Raw genomic sequence first — 20,256 nt, 5'->3', positions numbered from 1 at the left:
AGATTTTGATAAATATTTAGCCCTCCACCTTGTTTTCAAATATGTGAGATACATGTCATTTGCTATGTACATTTTTAAGAATGAAATTGCAGAAGGCACCTGTGTATGGGCCTGTATCTTATTTTTAAATACTCCGTTTCAACATGTTTGGTTTTTGACACATTTTGACTTTTTTTTCTGTTATAAAGCAGAAAAATGCTTTGTCAAGACTCAAGAACAGTGGCATTCTTAATTTGATCAAAAGTATATCATAGCATATCACATCATAGTAAGGGTAACAATAATTAATTTTCTTTTATAGATGTATATGCAGCCAGCAATACTTATGATGTTGTTTTGATTCAGAGTCAATTTCTCAATGTTATCATTTAGTTATTTTAATAATTTTATTACATGATTACATGTTATATAGGTTAACATCAACTCAAACAATATACTTGGCATGATAAATATTTTTCATGTAATCATATTTCCAAGAGTGGCCACAGAGTCGGGGATGGAGAAGGATATATAGGATATGGATATGTGATAACAGCCTGGATGAAACTTGACGATGAGTACGTGGCCTCAGCTGGACAATCTGATTCGGTGGACTCGATCGGTGATCGAGGGAGGCCAAGATGCCACCACCGGAAAAGAGCCGCGAAAAAAAGTCTAATCAGAATATAGAAATGAAAATACTTGACAAAATCATGAGTACTAAATTGCACAGATGTGTATATCACATCATCATTTTTGTAGACATAAAATGTATTTTTCTGTATCAATGGATGCTATGAAAAGGCATAAAACAATTGTGAAATTCTATTTACTGTATTTATATCAGTTTTAATTGTAGCCTTTGTAATCAATCAGAGAAAATGTCCTGCTTATTTCTGACACCATACACACATTTACACATTGTTTGATGTATATACAGGGGGTGCAAAAATAGGTTTACAGTAGTATCAGATCAGTTAAATTAGATAAGGCCGAGATAGACTAACCCGACGACGGCCAACTGTGACCGACGCTTAGCCCCTGTGGCGTCAGGCTGACTGTCGGTATGCTGCGCTGGAAAAATACACTGCAACGACAGACAGCGACGCTGGCCATTAAGTACCTTCTGCGTATGTGCGAGATGTAATACTCCTCCATACTATCGGCGGCTGTAGTCACTATTCCTCATGGTTAGGAAAAGCCAACTGAAAAGCTATTGGTGGCGGCGGAATATAAAAACGTAAACGATGCAAAAATAAAAGCATTAGGTCACAGAGCCCTAAATAAAGCCAAAAAGGTGCATTCTGATGGATGCAATGTTTCGCTTGAAATGCTTTTTTTTTTTTTTTTTTTTTTAAATCAAAAAATTAATCAAAATCTGATCCAAAAAATAAAATAATACTCACAAGCCAGGAAGCAGTTCATACTGAAAGAGATGTTGTCAAGTGAGATAATGGATCCAGGCCCAGGCCCATCTTCTGCACCGAAAAGAAGCCAGAACCTGTGGAAGGACAGCATTTCTTAAGCAATGATTCAATTTGTAAAAGGTTTGACAGCCTCTGCTTGAATAGAGGCAAAGAGGAATGTGCGGACCTTATAAACAAAAGTCACTACGACACACTGGTATTGGAGAAGAGTTTTTATGGCCGATTTAAAGTCAGTAATTTAAATTGAATTAGCTGCTGTGGTGTTGTGTTTTGTTTTATCTTTTGTTTTGTTTTAAATGCAAATACCATTCCATATTAGAGAGATCCATCCATCCATCCATCCATTTTCCTAACCGCTTATCCTCACAAGGGTCGCAGGTGTGCTGGAGCCTATCCCAGCTGTCATCGAAGAGTAGGCGGGGTTAGTACCTTTCCCCATCGGTGATCTTAACAGGAAAGCCAGAATGTTCCTACACAGGAGACCTCAGTGTACGGGGGGACCTTCGAGCTGGCTTGTTTGCGTATGCCATAATAATGCCATTTATGATTTATCACGGCTTCTGGCATATTGGCTCCTCTTTTGTGCCGCCACTCTTCTCTCCCGCGAGCAACAGTCAATAGCGTCCGTGCGTAAACTCGCGCTAATAAGTGGCCCTAACCGAACATGCCATACTGAAACGTATTAATACACCCACGTATACTGTTACACCCCTAACATATATATGTTTACATCCATCCATTATCCAATCCACTTATCCTCACAAGGGTCGCAGGCGCGCTGGAGCCTATCACAGCTGTCTTCAGAACTGGCTGCCAGCCAATCGCAGGGCACACAGAGACAAACGAACAACCGCACCGGAATCAAACCCACGACCTCTGAACTGTGAGGCGGACGTGCTAACCAGTCGACCACTGTGCCGCCCTATTAGAGAGATAACACTTAGAATAGTTTTTATCATTTAATACATTAAACCACAATTGATTTGGACATACATATTAAAACATGGATGGGATTACTGGAGCATCTGTTGGTCGTGTGGATAAATAGAGTTGTAATCCTTGCATATTGTTGGCTTGGCTTTTTTCCATTGAGATTTCAAGAATAAATGGATCATCGACTCTCGGTAAAGCATTCTATCCATAGTCAATAAATAGCCTCTTACATATCAATGCCCTTCTTGATAATGTGACTGACTCGCTGTATTTGGATGTACTGGCGGTCATGTTCTGACCGTGGTCAGCACTTTGGGATGTACTTAAGCTCTACAAAAGGTCACCTCGCTAAAACTACAAGGTTCACTTGGTGGTTACGAACATGACATTTTCATTTAGAACACAAGCACCACTGACTACATAAGCCAGGAATAAAAAATTAATCAATCTCAGTGGAGCAGGATTATCTGAGCTCCAATGGCAAAGAAACTGCCAGTCAGGCAAAGACAGATAAAATGCTTTATGTGGGTTTCTTCTTTCCTTTCTTCTGTCTGTTTAGCTTTAATTGATATCCTCTTTGAGGGGAAATCAGGGACATAGCTAATTGTAAGGCAGGAAGATGGAACCTTGAGTATTGATTTCAACAATTTATCACAGACAAGGAAAATAATAGGGAAGCGAAGATTTTGTATACACGACACATCCATTGTGTGGTTATGTGCACTGTCATCTCTATGGGATTCATTAAAGCGGAAGTCAACTCAAATATATTTTTTCCCAGAACATGTTCTATGCAGGCCCACTAGTTGAAATATGGCATTCTGATTAATATTGTGTTTGTGGAATATAAATTAAGAAGCAAAATGCACGCACATTTGGCCATCTCAGGGGCGGCCATTTTGTCACTTCTGTCGACTGAAGTCTAACCACGGCTCACCTGTTTTCTGAAGCTAAGCCATGACTGGTCGTTATCTGAGCCCTGAGCAACTTCGTTGTCATCGGCCAAATCCCAATACTCACGCTTGCACCCTACGGTCTTCGCTGAAGTGAACAAAGGGTTTGAGGGTGCAAGTTACAAGTAGGCTTGTCACGATACTAGAATTTCAACTTCGATACCGATACCCAGTTCAGTATCGATACTCGATACCATTTCGATACCACACAGAACAAATTAAAGCACAGGCTTTTTTTTTTTTTTTTTACTGTAAAACTTTTTTATCGCCAAAAACTTAAATGATCATTAATACTATAGTTTTTTTAAGAGGTAGTGCAAAAAAATTATTACAACTTCAATATTTAACTTCGACAACCCTCTGTACAGTCAATGCCTGGAACCAATGACACATTTTAAGGTGTCTGAGCCTGGGGTAGTGCAAAACAAAGGAAGAAGTAGTGCAAAGAACAAAACACACAAAAAAAACAAATATTAATCTGTAAATTGTCTGAACTAGTGCAAAGAAATAACCATACTGTGCAACACTAATGGCACATCATTTTCAAGTTGTTTGAGGTAGTGAAAAATAATAACACCCACCACTTACAGTAGCATAAATTGACAGCAAAATCTGTAAGTTGTCTGAGTATCTAGACCCACATGTTTATCTATTAAGGGAAACCAACAAGTCACAGATAATAATAATAGTAAAAAAATAAAATAAGATAAATTAAAATACTTTCAGTTATTGGCTATCCAGAACAGTAGCAGGTAGGGTTGGGCATCGTTTGAATTTGGACGATTCCGGTTCCAATGTTTTGATTCGATTCTGGTTCCTAACGATTCACAATTCCGATTCTTAACAAAAACAAATAGAAGGATTTATTTTTGGACAAATCACATGAACTTCTCTGTTCTTCCATTTCATGAACTTTTTACTATTTGTGAACTTTACCATAGATTACTCAAAGGGCTGTTTTTAACCAGTATTTATTTTAATACATTTTTTTGCATTATTATCTAGTAGTATTTTCCACAAGAGCTTTATTTTTGAGAAGTTCAAGACAATACAATAATGCAGCTCTTACTGAACTGCTACTGAACACTTGGCTAACCTTGTCTTGCTTTAGAAAGAAAATATATATGACGAACACAACGCTGCATTTTATGGGCAAGCAAGGAAGTCTATCTAATCTAAGCAGTCTATGTAAACATATAATGCATATGTATGTACAGTGTTTCTGTATATGCTGCAGCCGCGTATGCTATAAACTAAATATTAGCTGGATATGTGCATTTGAGTTTTGAAGTTGTTGGTTCAATGTTGCCATTAGACGTACTTAGCCGATTCTGACCTTGGGTCATGAGGGTCATTCTATGGCTCGGCGTCGGCCAAATGAGCCAGCCGGGCCGGCCCGGCCTGAGCAGGATCAAACACCCCGCGATGGGCGACTGCTGACACCGCGGCGGCTGCTGGGGAGATCCGTGGGAAGCGCCGGGCGCACGCTCAGAGAAGACGACGATGCGGCCCGCGCTTGCCAGCCGGTACGAAGTAAGCGGAGGGGCTGACCGAGCAGTCTGCACTCAGCAGAGCATTGAGGGAGGGGGGCAAGGGGCAGGCTTCGGCAGTGTGTGCGGGAGCAGCAGACCATTAGGAGCAAACGTTGGCAAAGCACTGTTGGTATCGAAGTCAGTGGTTTGGTATCGGTAATATCGATGCCATAGAAAGCTAGTATTATATCCGTTCGAAATGTTTAGTATCGAGTAAGTACCGAAGTATCGATATTTTTGACAAGCCTAGTTACAAGTGCACAAAATTGCAGAATTAGGACACTTCGGCAACGTATGCCCCTGCGTCAGCGAGCAGGGTGGCACGGGTTGTTATTTTGGCAATTTTGCTGTTTAAAATTATATTAAAACATCAGTAAGTAGTATTTAAGTAAAACTTGGTCATAGTCTTTGCTAAGTACAGCAGCTAAATTAGGACAATTTACGATGTTATTTTCCTGCTTTTTTAGTTTTGTTTTCTCAGTATTTTTGTGTCTGTCTCGTCAATGATTGTGTCCACCTGGCTGAATTCCACCCCCTTGTTAGCCAATCAGCTCCCTCCTACCTTGTGTGTCTCGTCCAGGTGTTTCTCGTTGTCTTGTCAGTATGCTTGTATTTAAGTTCCTAGTTTTTGTTCTGTCCTTGTCGGATCATTGTCGCTGTCAGGTTGCTTCTTAGTGTTTCTTTGCTACTTTGAGTTTCGGACTTTTCAAGATTTGTTCGTCCTCGTTTTTGTTAATAAATATTTTCTTCAGTACACGCTGCTTCTCCTGCCTCCCTGCATTTGGGTCCTCCATCCCGGAAACGTGACATAAGTAGGTAAACGGTGAATATAAAACATGCAGGTAGTGGGATTCGGCCATCTTCAGTCGACAGAAGTGACAAAATGGCCGCTCCCTGAGCTGGGTAAAATTGGGCGGATTTCTCATTTTCCACAAACGCAATATTAATCAGAATGCCGTGTTTAGACTAATGGGCCTGCATAGAACATATTCTGAAAACAAAAAAGTATTTTGGTTGTCTTCCCCTTTAATTTCATATAGTTAAGAGAAAATGAAATTTAAAAATATGCTTTGAATATATATTTATGTGAGAGAAACAGATGAAGAACTTATTGGTCCAGACGTCTATTGCCATGTGGGAACCTAAGTATTTACACTAGTGTGACAGACGGTTACAACGGGATTTGATGACTGCTTAAATCTAAAACCCATCTGATGCCTTAAGAAAAGTTCAGACACTCTGTCTTGCTATAATCACAGAGTGACACTGGTGAGTGTCATACCAGTCAGCCAGTCCATAAAGTGGGACTGTGATGAATTTCCAGCCTCTCTCAGATGTAGGTTCGCTGGCTGAGTGCCACAGTTGACGCTGGTCCTTGGGGCCCGTGCTGTTCTCTGCGATCCACAAAGACAACGTCCCCTTCTGTATACCTCCAGAACACATCCAGAACCGCACCTATGGCAAATATACAATACACAATACAGTCAAGAAATTTTGCTGTGTTTTATTACAGGAAAATAGCAATGGTCTCTTTTTTTTTTCTTATATTACTCGAGTGGCGAAATATCTGAAGCTGGCTTGTAAGCAATTACTGGGCTTGCAACACAAAGCAAAAAATAAACCAAGCGACTCTCACTCAAAGTACTTGTAAGTTGTGCAACTCAAAAGTCGGGATACCACTATACATGTTTTGTTTTTTGTTCTTTTTATTGATATAAGATTTAGGAAGAGTTCTGAAATGACATTTTGCATACCGGCTGAGTGATCCCAATTCTCAAAGGTATCAATTTCCCATTAGATTTAAACAAATCCTACAAAACTAGCAAGCACGTTTCAGCCAATACCCACCCTTTGTTGACCATAGGTGGGAACATAGATGGACTTTTACCGAAGCTTTCCATTCACTACGGCAGTCCAATACAGTGACCTCATCACTTTTGGTGTCACACTTATCTGTCTGTGACTTTCGCCATACTTCGAAAACGGACCCTGAGCACCCTGACCTTCAACACCTGAGCCAGGACATCATTCCGAATCTTGAGGGTACAATGCAACCTGTTATGGCTGAGAACAGTGGTCTCTGTTTTAAAGCTGTTTCTCATGTGGATTATTTAGCAGTGGTTGCAAACTGTCCCGGCAAATGCTGAAGGTCACAACTTGATGAGGCCATCAGGACCCATTCATCCATTATCTATACCGCTTGTCCTTACAAGGGTCGCGGGGAGTGCTGGAGCCTATCCCAGCAGTCTTCGGGCAGTAGGCGGGGTACATTCTGAATTGGTTGCCAGCCAATCGCAGGGCACACACAAACAAACAACCATTTACGGTCACAAACATACCTAGGGTTAATTTAGACAGTCCAATCAACTTACCATGCATGTTTTTGGAATGTGGGAGGAAACCAGAGGACCCGGAGAAAACCCGCAGGCACGGGGAGAACATGCAAACTCCACACAGGGAGGCCGGAGCCGGGATCGAACCCACGACCTCTGAACTGTGAGGCGGACGTGCTAACCAGTCGATCACCGTGCCGCCCGCCATCAGGACCACAACATCCAAATATAGCAGAGCTACAAATCTTTTATATGCTGGCTGCAAGTTATTGCTGGTGATACAAACCTCACGTGGTTGCCGACACAACGAGATGCCTTGACAAGGATCGGAAAAAGGGAACATAGCGAGGAGGCACAACAAACAGAATAATCAAAGACAAAAACAAGTGATGAAGACCCGAGGGAAGGAGTTGATTGGCTGGCACAAAAGGGCATAATAGATGAGACCAATGTTCCCTCTAGTTTTCCATGCATCTGAACATTCACACAAACTTTCTGAGCATTCCTTGGACCATGGTGAGCGATATCAGACATGCATACGGGGGTCAAACCAGTATCACACCTGGCCAAAACCTGAGATCATAACAAGTTACATGATGTTAGGTATGTTACAAAGAAAAAAAAATCAAACCACTTGTATATAAAAAAACCCCCCATATCATTCAGTAAAGATTTGTGACACGGATACAATCTGCCTTGTTTACTTTTATGTTAAGCATAATTAATTAAGCCTCAATAAAAACTGTATCAACATGGTCCCACATCGTCCACTTATAGATAAATGGGAAAAAAAAGCCATTTTATAAAGCACAAAAATTTCTAGCCACCTGACCTCTGAAATGCGCGAGAGCCTCATTTAAAGGGCTTGTAAACTATGCCCATATTTGGACTTCCTGAATGAAGCGGTCCAGGTGCCTCCGAGTCTTTAAGAATCTGCCGGTACAGAGTTCAGAACCGATACTTTGGCAATAGATTAAAAAAAGAAATAGAGCATGAATACAAATTGTGTCAAATTAATATAGAAATGTACATATAGAAATGTTTATTTTATGGTACATAACAGTATGTTAAATGTTGGTATATATATTGACATTTATATTACTGTATGGGCCAAACTATCAATTCAGTGCCAATTTCTTTTTGTAATACTCAAAATAAACTCAAGTTCTATCTTTTTTCTCTTTCTTTTAGCTCTAAATATATGATACACGTATTGAACAACTCAAAATGTGTATTGGTCAATCTCAAACATGTTTTATTTGATGTCTTTTTTGGGTGACTGAAACTCTTCATAGGTTTTTAGTAAAAAAAAGTCATGAGCTATTGCCATGACATTTATACATTTGATTTCCTGGGGACACAAATGGCACCAATTTGTGGAATGGCCAATATGTAAAAGCATTCATATAGAGTGAGAGATTCTTTTTGAGGTTGAGTGCAATTGATTAATCTAATTGTAACCAATACATTGGCATGGTTATTTATTGGCATGTGCAGACCGAAATGACGAGTGGCCGCAGTAGTCAGTGGGTACATGTGTGACTTGTCTCATCTATAAACAACACTATTGATTTATGACTTTGTTAACTGCAACCAGTGGAGAACAAGCTTGCTTGTCTACAAATAATTTACACTCATTAAATTTCTATTTGAAGTCACGTCATTTGGACGTGTCACAACTGCTAACCTGCTTGTCGCTCTCTCAACTCCTATGCCGTTCGATGCGGCAGCTTTACAGCAGGAAAGGTAGACTTAGGCTATATTAGAAGTATATTTTTGGCTTACCGTGAGTGTTTTCAGATCATTTGTGTGTCCTTGTTGCTCCAAACACCGTTTTTGTTGCCGCACGGAGGGTGACCATTGTGAAAACGCCTTTGTGCGTGCTTGTGTATGGCTCTACTGCCACTCTGACTGCTACACTTGTAAAACAAAGGTAGCATTGTGTAATGTAAAATTGAGCTGTTAATGCTCAATTTGACAAGATATTTATAGCCTTGGATTATTTGGTTACTTTGTGACCTAAATATTTTCAGAAAAGAAGAAAAACGATCTTTTTGCTCAGATCAGCTGAAAAACCATGTGATCAGACCTGAATTCCGATCACATGACGGCGTGATACCTCCTTCAAACTATTGTAGAACAACTAAGTTTGCACCCTCCTTCGCGCTACTGAAACTGTAAGGCAAGTGGGAATGGTGTTGTGTCCTGTTTGTAGATTAAACTGGGGTGGAAATGAAGGACTGAGTGTAGAAATGTACTGTGTATGCGTTGTCCATGCCAGTGTCAACGTGTGCCCTGAGAGTGTGAGAGCAGTACGCAGCGCAATTGCTCACACGCACAGTTTAGATGAACATTGGATGAAACCATGTGAAATTAATGACGAAGGGGCATATTCTACCGTGTGTTTGAATCAGAGAAGGTGCGCCGCTGCACACTTTTTTTTAGCTGCACAAATTCGCCCATTGACTTCATTGTGTCAGTTACGTACCTTCATGAAATGTACGCACTCTGGGAGGAACGACCTTGACATCAGGATGTGACACTTCCAAATCCGTCAGTGTGTGCATTCTCCTGTGGACGAAAGCGTCTTTTGGGCTCCGCATTCTGGAGGCTATACTAAGGTTTAGTGCATCCCGAAGGCAAAATATATATTGCACATTTTGAGTCATTTCATTACTGCTGACAGAGAGTGATGACTGTCACCGGCCAAATCGGCTGATTGGTGCGGATGGGGCAGGAGGTGGGGTGGAGGTACACCTATCGCATATACGCTCACTGACTGCCCAACGGCTGTATATATATATATATGGAGTTAAAATCATGCCAAAGCCTCACAAACACACAAAACATGATTTACTCACACTCAACAATCCACAATCAAACTCAGCGTGTTTTGCAAATACAAAACATCATTCACAAACTAATGTATTTTTCTTTTGCACATAAGAAATGTACCTATCAAACAAATACATCCTGCTTCAGAAACAAATAGAGCATTTACACATACAAAGAACAATTTCTTCAATTACCCAAAAATATGTACAAAATATAAGCACAAACCAAAATCTTTCGAGTACAAGAAAATATTCTTGACGTACAAAAAAGCAATTCTACAACTATGGAAGATGGTCATGTGACTTTTGGCACAATCTTACCGCTGTCATGTGACTTTTAGCACTATTTTTCCGCCTTGCAGATCCACACACAAATGCCGATTGATCTACAGGCAAATGCCAGTAAACTTGCACTTCTCCACAACAACAGGTGGCGCTTGTGAATCAGTTTAAGGCTGCCATGATGATATTTTTTTTCTCTCCAATCTTTAATGGGTGGCCCAACAGGTGGCTGCTCATTGTGAGAAACTTAATCAGTATGTGTGTCCGTGGGTAAAGTATGTTCTCCTGTTGGTGGACTTGAATAGCATAATAATTGGTCGTAAATTGTAGATTTTTTGGGGTATTTCATGTGCCACGCATGCAGTGCCTTGCTTGGCAACGGATCTCAATGGAATTCTCAAGACTCATCAGGAAAACTCCACGATTTGGAAATTACACACATATTTCCAGGTTGCGCATGGTGGATGTGTCAGAAGCCTCGACGAAAGAATTGTCACTTCTTTAAAATGTGTAAGAAAAGCTCGAAAGGAATTAATTTTAGCGCGAACTGGAGAATATGCTCCCAAACAAGCCGCATTAGACTGACAAAGGTAAAGTCAAGAATTTAGGGAGAAAGCACAAGATTAACATTCTATAAGTTCCAAAACCCCAAAATATCTGAATATGATAAACACAAATATATTGCAATCTATAAAGGGAGATTCATGGCAAATCAATAGTCTAAATGGGACAGTGAAAACTCACACCCTCAATCAGTTAATCACTATCCTTTCATGGTGACTAAGTTTGCATTTGGACTCCTGCGCTACGGCTGAAAACAAAATTTGAAGCACAGATCACCAACCGTAGGACAGGGTAGAGCCTGTTCCCTTAAACAGCGCCCTTTTGATTAAGCTTTTAATTTGTACCTCTTGCTTCTTCAAACAGAGGACTGATGACCACTTACATTTGCTAATTAGGAGCATATAACGGAAGACAGTTACAATTTACAATGAGATGGTTGCCAATTATTGTAAAAAAGAAAATAATAAACCTTAACGTAAATTTGACTTAGGCCCACCACACACGAGCGATGCGGCTGAACGCGACTGAAGTGGACCATTGCGAATAAAATGACTGTTGGCGACTCACACCCACACTAAGACAGACTTGACAAACAACAGCCCTCCCCCAGAATGGTGAATGCCACATTACCTTGAAACATGTCTATTGTAAGTACAACTGAGGGCAAATGAGGCCCAACATTTTTACGTATATAAATCAGACAAATAAGGGGTGGACATAGAGACCAAACAACAAGCGGCTCTGTAATGACTCAGGGATGAACCCAATTCAAACAGGAGGCTCATTGGGCTTGTTTTGAATCAACACCACTCCTGCATGCTTCTCCACAAATTAATCTAATTTTGTTGTTTCCTGAAGGGATATGGTCAAACTAATCTGTCCTGAAAACACACAGGGCGTAACACAAATTAAACTGCAGGAAGTAAACAGCTCTAAAGCTTGCCAACAAGCATGGGCTGCTAGCTACCGTGTCCCTCAATAGCATTTTATTAAACCCAAGCACATAATTCTTGTTTCACCATTTCACTGGAATAGATGCTGGTTTAATTCTGATAAGCGTGACACACAGAGGCAGCATAACCACAAAACTGAACACGACATCTTTATGTCAAGCACTTACTTATCCATTACAGCTTGAGGTGCTTATCATCCTTTGTGGAAACAGATGGTGACTTGAAAATGCACCATTGTGGACAGTGGACATCGGGCATGACATGAAAGTGCGCTGTACTAATACCCAAAATGAGTATCATCAATGTACTGCCGTTGTCCAGGAGCACACAGGCCAGAATGAACAGTGCCAAGTCAGTGTTTAGAAAAGGGATTTAGCGTCTTAATCTGGAATCATGCTTAATCTTTGGCTAGGTGTCAAGAGACTGGAAAATCTGCAATGGTGCGGTACTACACAGCCTACACAGCTGCCCACAAAAATCCTGCCTCTTAACCGTTGTGCAAATGGGGCAAGGTTCTCCGCTCATATATTGGTTTGCTTTCTGATTATAACACGTATTTTCGATCAAATTGGAATTCTCTTTCGGCTTAGCTCTTGGCTGCCTTTTGTGATCTTGCCTTTGCAAGTTCATCCAAGACTTTAGTACATTCTTCTCACGCCTTTGAAGACTCCCTTCACCTCTTTCAAATGTGCCAAGTTCCCATACAATGACCCCTGGGATGCAAAACAACACCAATACTCGGCTTGTTACGCAACCATAATCGAGACTTGGGGGATCTCAACTTTTCATCTGCATGCTCCAGTGGCACCATAGCCTACCAAGAGAGTATACTTTAATGTAATGTGTAGGTAAGCAGAAGGAGCTTTTGATCGACATGGTCAACCTTGTTGTTTACGCCTCACTCTTTGTACACAATGATAGAGACACATCAGCGCAAGTTTCAAAGACATCGATGTTTAGATGTCTGAAAAAAACTTTCAAAATCAATCTTGACAATATCTCTTACGGGTTCCTGCTGACCCCTCCATCTGCACTGACACCCATCACCATGCTTTCTTCAAGCAGGGTCTTCTACCTAAATATGAAAGGAATGTAATCATCTTCTTACTCATGAAGAAGAAACAATACATACAAATCTTTAAACAAAGCTTATTCCCGTTGAAAGTATTTCGTATTTTATTTCTTTGAATAAATACAGAGGGATACATTTAATTGGAATATTAGGAAATGTGTAATTTATTGCAGTAGTTCCATTCAAAAAGCAAAACTCATACATAATGTAGCTTCACTACTTGTTTTTTTTATTCATAACATTTTGATGACTATGCCTGCATCATTGCACTTTGTATACATACTTTTGCACTAACTAGACTATTACTACTGGCGAACTCAAATACGCTGTCCTTTTAAAAAAAGGTTTTCAATTGTACTTATGTACATTACCTAGCTCACCCCTATTTGTGTCATTATTCAAGTTCCATTAGTTAATAGATTTAAAAAATATATTTCCTATCCTTAATATGAGCGGAGGGAGGTCGGCAAGGTAAGACGAGATTCCCTTTTTATTGAACTGCTGAAATAAAGTACTTTTTGATGATATTCAAATCCATTAATTATCACCTGTACACAAATCAATTACATTTGAAAGAAGAACAATTCATCCATTCAATTTTTCAATATCCCTTTTCCTCATTTGGGTCACAGCTGAGCTGGAGCCTATCCGAGCTGACTTTGGGCAGGAGGACACGGCACATATGGACATAGAAGCCTTCTCACTCACATCGTCACCTATAAATAATTTGAGTGCTCAATTAAATAAACATTCATGTGGGAGGACTTCCAGGAGAAAGAGAAGAACAACCAGTGACAGGTAAAGTCAGTTTCATTGTCTTTACTTTTGCATGAATACACATCTGCCAGCCAACAATTTTTTTCTTCCTTTTTGTTCCAAAGTAGACTATGGCAGGTCTTGGGTTTGATACCTCTGAGTTCAAGTCAAATCTTTACAGCCGCACTTCAAATCCACACACACACCAAGCAACTGCTGTCCCATATTTGCAAAGACATCATTCTCAACTGAGCATTCACAATGAAAAACATTTAATTATGTGCTCACCGTGCATGGGGAGTTTCTTAAAGGAGGCGGAAAGAGAGGACTCCTTAGTAATGCTGGGCGAAGTTGGCCTTTGAACTGGTTCCCGTCCATAGTGAGTGATGCACCTTTTCAACAAAAACACATGTATTACCATACAATGCAAAACATAAATGATGAAACATGTTCAATTTGTCAAAACATTCATTGTGGTTTTGACCCATCAAAAAATAAACAATTAATCTATAGATTGAACGTTAAAATAACATGAATAATTGTCACAGAATTATGAAACCAAGATTTGCATGAAATTATAACGCTTCCTCATTGTAAATATTGGATATCAACAAACAAGCCTCAGCAAAACCAGGATTGTAAAAGCTCATCAACTTTGCATGGAGGGTACGTGATTAAAGTGGATGTTGGAGCTGTTATCTCTGGTTGGACTTTAACCCATTAAGGACGGGAGCGCATAACCGCCTTTCTACCACTAGAGTGCTGCTGCGTCTATCTACCCTTAAAGCCTGGAGAGCGTATACGTCATTTTCTATTTATTATTGAATTCTCTGTCTCTTAACCAATGAAATGCATCAGAATATACACGCGACAGTGTCATAAGCGCGCGGAGGATGTTCCGGAATTCTTTCAAGCCATAATGGCGGACGCCGCGGGCGCTGGCGCCTGGCTCAACATCTCCCCAAAACCTGAATGGTCTTTGGAATTACCCTTGAATACCTGAAGTTTTCCCAGAAATTCAACACCTTCAAAATAATTAATATCTCAGCCCCTGTAGCAGACAGAAACAAGAGAGCTTAGGCATCTGAATTTCCCACAGGTCCGAGTTTATTAATCTTTACTATTTCAATCGAAGACGTAAAAATAAAGTGTTAGTGCAAGAGAAGCACTACTTTTAATTTTAAAAAATCGAGTGGTAATTACCATCCTCTTTTCTGTTAGAAAGACGTCGATATGTTAGTCATTGTCTACAAACATATATCTTAACCATACAGCACGTTTGACTGGTTCTACTGGTTTAAAGTCCACAAATGTGTCGTCTACATCACTGCCGTTACTCATTTAAGAGCTCGGCGGGGTCCGCCATTATCACTCGAAAGAATTCTGGAACATCCTCTGCGGGCTTATGGCACCGTCACGTGTATATTCTGATGCATTTCATTGGTTAAGAGACCGAGAATTAAATAATAAATAGAAAAAAATAGAAAATGACGTATACGCTCTTTAAGGTTAGAAAGATGCAACAGCGCTCCCGGGTCTATTGGTAGAAACGCGGTTATGTGCTCCCGTCCTTAATGGGTTAACTCATATTCCACAAATGCAATATTAATCAGAATGCCGTGTTTAGACTAGTGGAGGCTCAAAGAATATATTCTTGAAAAAAAAAATGTTTGGGTTGATTTCCGCTTTAATGCTAGAGCTCGTCTTCATATATTCATGGTAACTACCACCGTGCACAATATACAACAGTGTACTCCAGTCACTCCTTGTGGAAAGAATTGTGAAGCATATTGTATTATTATACTTAATTGTCTCCTTTTCCACTGCATGACACAACTGTGCTCACTATTGTGTACTCATTAGCAAAAAGTGTACTACAATGCGGCACCATACTTGGTCAGCCAGGGCTCCAAGCTTGTTAAACCGATAAACCATTGCTGTTTGCTCATTGATCGAGCAGATTCATTATTGCCCCATTTATTAAAACATTTGAAGATGTACTGCTAATGACCAAAATGCCACTGGACTAAAGGATTGCTCAACACTTTTAATTTTGCTCCAGCAGCCCGTTTTGCGGATTCAATCATTTCACTATCGAATAAAATGTGTCTAGATACTTACCATTACCAGCAGTCACATGCATGTGTTGTTCGACAGATGTGTTCATTGCAGTATGTTATTTGCCGTTTTCGATCATTATCATCGTAAATATTATTAAAGTGAAATCTGACCGCCTCAACATGAGGTGAGTAGATTTGAGTGGAGCTGAGCTGAGCCACATACTGTAGCTGCAGTGTTATACAGTGAAAAAGTGCCATTGTTCCAATCAAGTCAGATTTGTTATTGCAATGGTGGTTCAATTGTGTTACAAGACTATGAGAATTCTGATTTGTTACAACTGTAAGTTTCCCACAATGATAATACAGCTCCAAAAAGCCACATCAGGCTTTATTGTTTAAAAACAAACAGCAGCCAGCTGTTCTGAACTGTACACTAGGAATCATGGAACCTATTTTCATAGACACGCGTACGTGCGCTCGGCGTAAAAACAAGCACATTTTCATTTTCATGACTGGGTAAGTCATTTTACAGTGCTTGGGAAGTTGGGAGAACACGTTGCGCCTCGCCGGGTGTTCCGGCGGACCGAGGCCGTCTTCGATTACACCTTACAATTTGGTGACAGAAAGTAGAATAGACTTGAGACTGGGTGAAACCGATCGAAATTGTGGCGCGGATAGTGTTACGTGATTTGGGTGGATTTGATCGAGGCACAGGCCGGCACATTCTGAGCTCCGTGGACATATGTGGTGGATTCCATCGTATTTCATTATTTATTCATTGTGTGGGTGTGTGCGTGGGGGAGGGAAGGTGTTCGGTTTCTACCTGCGATTGTCTACAAAAATGACAAAATAAAGGAAACTCCACCCATGCGCACAGTTAGACAGCACTTTGTGTTAGACTTGCGCTGGCCACAAAAATAGGGCCCATGGCTCTAAACCACTGATACTCAACTAATGTGCCGATGCACATTAGTGTGCCGTGAGAGCTCTTCAGGTGTGCCGCAGGAAATGATCCAATGTCAATTATTTTGACAAAAATATATATTTCCTAATTTTAAAAAACACAATGTAATTTATGTATGCCAAGCACGTACAGTAAAAGGCAAAACAATAAAAACGTCTTCCACTAGATGACAGAAGGCACACAATGCCCCATATAGCCACTTTTTGTGAATCGTTTTGCTAGGTGTTGTGCTGTGAGATTTTTTCTGATGTGAAAAATGTGCCTTGGCTCGATAAAGGTAAGAAACACTGCTCTAAAGTATAGACTGAAATAAAAAAGCAACATAACACATCATGACTTCAATAAATGATGTCTGGGCCACCTGAGGATGGACAGCTGTGTCGAATAGCCTTGAGTGAAGACTGGTGTCTTCTCCAGGGGACACCCATCATTGACTGCCAACTGCACTCGTCTTCTTCAAAAGAGCAGTAGCTGCCATTGAGGAAGCGGCCTGGAGAGACACAGGAGAGAGAATATATATAAGGGCAAGAGAGCAATGATAATAATAATAGCTGGGCCTTATATAATGAGTAGTTAGGCCCAGTAGGGGAGAAGTAAGTTAAAGTTATATTGTCACAGAGGGGGTGGAGACTTGTGGGGCGCATGGTCGTCTCCCAACCCAAAGCTTGTGAGTTCAATCGTCAACCTTTGTGACCATATCAAAGTGTCCCTGAGCAAGACACTGAACTCTAATTTGCTCCCAGTGGACCTGGCTGCGCCCTGCGTGGCAGCAGCCTCCCATTGGTGTGTGAATGGGAGGCTGCTTTGTAAAGTGATTTGGGAACTAGACGGTGTAGATAAAGCGCTATATAAGTGCAGTCCATTTACCATCGACGTGAGCCGCAGTGAAAATGTGATTGTGCAGGTAAAGGGTGCAGTACAATGGTCCAGGTGACTCATTGTGTCGGTGGAATTTAGGGGGACGTGTGAAGTGGCAGCCGAAACAGCTCTAGAAAAAGAAGTCGAAAATTGAAACGGCCCACGTCAAGGAGATAGGAAAAGAATAACGAGGGAGAGTGGAGGGGAAATTAGGGCGCTCAGGTAGTGCTACTGTGTGCTTTGGGGGTGGAGATCAAGTGAATGGTGTGTGTGCCTCTGAAGCATTTTTGGCAGCTTACTGCTGGGATATTTTAGTGGCTTGAGCAGCCCATCAAACGCATCCCTTTGGAACCACATGAGGAGGTGAATGTGAGTTCTGTCTCGCCTCATTTCCACAATGCCATCACGGAAAAGTGCAAACTCTTTTATTTCAAACAAAATTTTTCCCTCTCGTGTTTGTCTATGTAATTGACTGCATAAATCAAATACAACTTAGATAGGGCAAATATTATAAGAGCCATTGTCAATGGCATTTCTTTGATTGATATATTTTTTTTTTCATTTCACCATTTACACAATTCTTTTCTGGCTTATTTTCAGATAACAAAGTGGGGAATTGAATGCATGACGAACCTAAGCAGCTGACTCAGACGGCTACTAAGGTGCTTTAATGTGAAGAAATAGAACAGCATACAATTTGCGCAATTCTTACTAACCCAGGTATGACTCCATGCTTCTGTTTCCAGCTTTGTTGTTATTTTTTTAAGGGTTAGGGGGTGTTGTTGTGTTGTTATTGTTTTCGTTCCTTCCTTTGATGTTTTTTTTTTTCCCACAGAACCTTGATGTTCCTTTAATACTGGACGGTTATAAGTGCCCATTACCTATAATAATATGTTGTCTTATGATTAAACTGTAGTTTAAGATATACCATCATCACGAAAATGGTGCGGAAACCGACCTGTGAAAAGATCATAGTGCTGGTAATAAGAAACTGATGTATAAAAGAAAATGCCCTTTACCTAAAAGACTTTAAGCTTAATAAAAGCAACATATCTCTCACTGTGACTGAGTACAGATGACCAGAATGCTCTTGTATTGAATATACTGTAGTATAATATGCTTGGTCATAATGGTGTGGCTGGTTGGTGCATACATGCGCAAACTTTTTGTATCATCTCTCTATTTTTGTTGTTCGAGGCCCGAATGAGTGTTATAGTTACAGGCAGGATTTTGCCCCAAAATCCATGTTTTCTATCAAGCTTTTCCTGCCTATTTCCCTTCGCCGTGGACTGTGACTGAAAGTCACTTATGTGAACTACTTCACTGCAAAAATAAATTGTTTCTACAATTGTTGTTCTTTGTAACAAGGTGGTGTATGGGACAAATGAGCTTGCAGTAGTATGAAGTATTATTGTCTGTTTTAAAATGCTCAGATTAATATCCATTTTAATTTTTTCATGCCACGTGAAGTCACAGCTGGAACGTACACTTATGTACGCTAGTTCTGCAAACGTATTTCATTCATTTCGAACTGAAGCTACGAGCTGGATCTTGAGATATGAAGGCCAATTTTCCCCCCTTACTTCTGTGTAGTTAGAGCATCAATTTCCTTCCCCTAAATTTATTTCACATCAATACCAGAAGAGTTACTGCCGTAGTCCAAGCGTGATTGCATATTAGTTTGTTACACCACGACTATCTAAAATTACCACATCAGTCACTTCTTTTCATCATTCATTTCTGTGCCCACACATTCAGACATCACAGTACAAAATCACCTTCAGCTCAGAATAAACTCTCTATTTTAGTACATGAGATAAATTCTTGTGATGTCCAAACTAAATGGACAAAAGGTGAAAAGATCGTGCTGGAGCCTATCCCAGCTGTCTTCGGGCAGTAGGCAGGGGACACCCTGAATTGGTTGCCAGCCAATCGCAGGGCACACAGAGACAAAAATCCACACTCACAATCACACCTAGGGCCAATTTAGAGAGTCCAATCAACTTACCATGCATGTTTCTGGAATGCGGGAGGAAACCGGAGTACCCGGACGCAGGCGCGGGGAGAACATGCAAACTCCACACAGGGAGGCCGGAGCCAGGATCGAACCCACGGCCTCTGACCTGTGAGGCGGACGTGCTAACCAGTCGACCACCGTACCGCCACCGATGACGTCGCGCTTTAAAATATATTGTAGCGTCTTCCAAGAACACAGATGTAGTTTAATTATCACGTTTTTATTAGTCCAACCAGCTACTGTGGGCCGCAGCCGACGCCAATACAGTACGACAACCGTTCAGTCAAAAAAGTGAAACGGCTCTCCTCCTACACTCCTCTTGCTTCCATATCCTCCCATCCAGCGAGCCGCGCAATGCCTTCACTAACCTCGGAAACAACACAACCCAGCAAAACACAAATTCGACCACAACACAGATAACCCAATTCGTTACACTATTTCTGCAATATGTCATGTCATGTCATCTTCCAAACCGCTTATCCTATACAGGGTCGCGGGGAGTTGCTGGAGCCTATCCCAGCCGTCAATGGGCGAAGGCAGACTACACCCTGAACTGGTCGCCAGCCATATTTCTGCAATATATTATAATATATTTCCATCCATGTTTGCCACTCCCTGGCTGTTGTGTTTGCTAAATATAAAATAAAATAACGAACATTACCGCTACTTCACATTTAGTTTTTCATAATACATTTTCAAAGCATGTAAAAAAAATCCACTATTCTACCCATCAACAAAG

General features: G+C 40.7%; 1 protein-coding gene across 2 annotated transcripts in view; it reads right to left on the bottom strand.

Moving 5' to 3' along the window:
* Window positions 1–20,256, bottom strand: part of alk (ALK receptor tyrosine kinase) — a 452,952-nt gene that overhangs the window by 76,667 nt on the left and 356,029 nt on the right. For both annotated transcript variants that reach the window (XM_086049008.1, XM_086049009.1), the window contains exons 7-10: window positions 17,004–17,132; window positions 13,907–14,010; window positions 6,107–6,279; window positions 1,386–1,480 (exon numbers count right to left, since the gene is read on the bottom strand). In XM_086049008.1, coding sequence (XP_085905134.1) covers window positions 1,386–1,480; window positions 6,107–6,279; window positions 13,907–14,010; window positions 17,004–17,132 — 501 coding nt within the window. The remainder of the gene's footprint in view (window positions 1–1,385; window positions 1,481–6,106; window positions 6,280–13,906; window positions 14,011–17,003; window positions 17,133–20,256) is intronic.

This window comes from Filicampus tigris, chromosome 13 (assembly GCF_054856515.1).
Source record: "Filicampus tigris isolate MCC_2025a chromosome 13, RoL_Ftig_1.0, whole genome shotgun sequence".
In the NCBI taxonomy this organism is placed as follows: domain Eukaryota; kingdom Metazoa; phylum Chordata; class Actinopteri; order Syngnathiformes; family Syngnathidae; genus Filicampus; species Filicampus tigris.
Note: the sequence above shows the minus strand (reverse complement) of the source record. Positions and strands in the feature narration are given on the sequence as shown.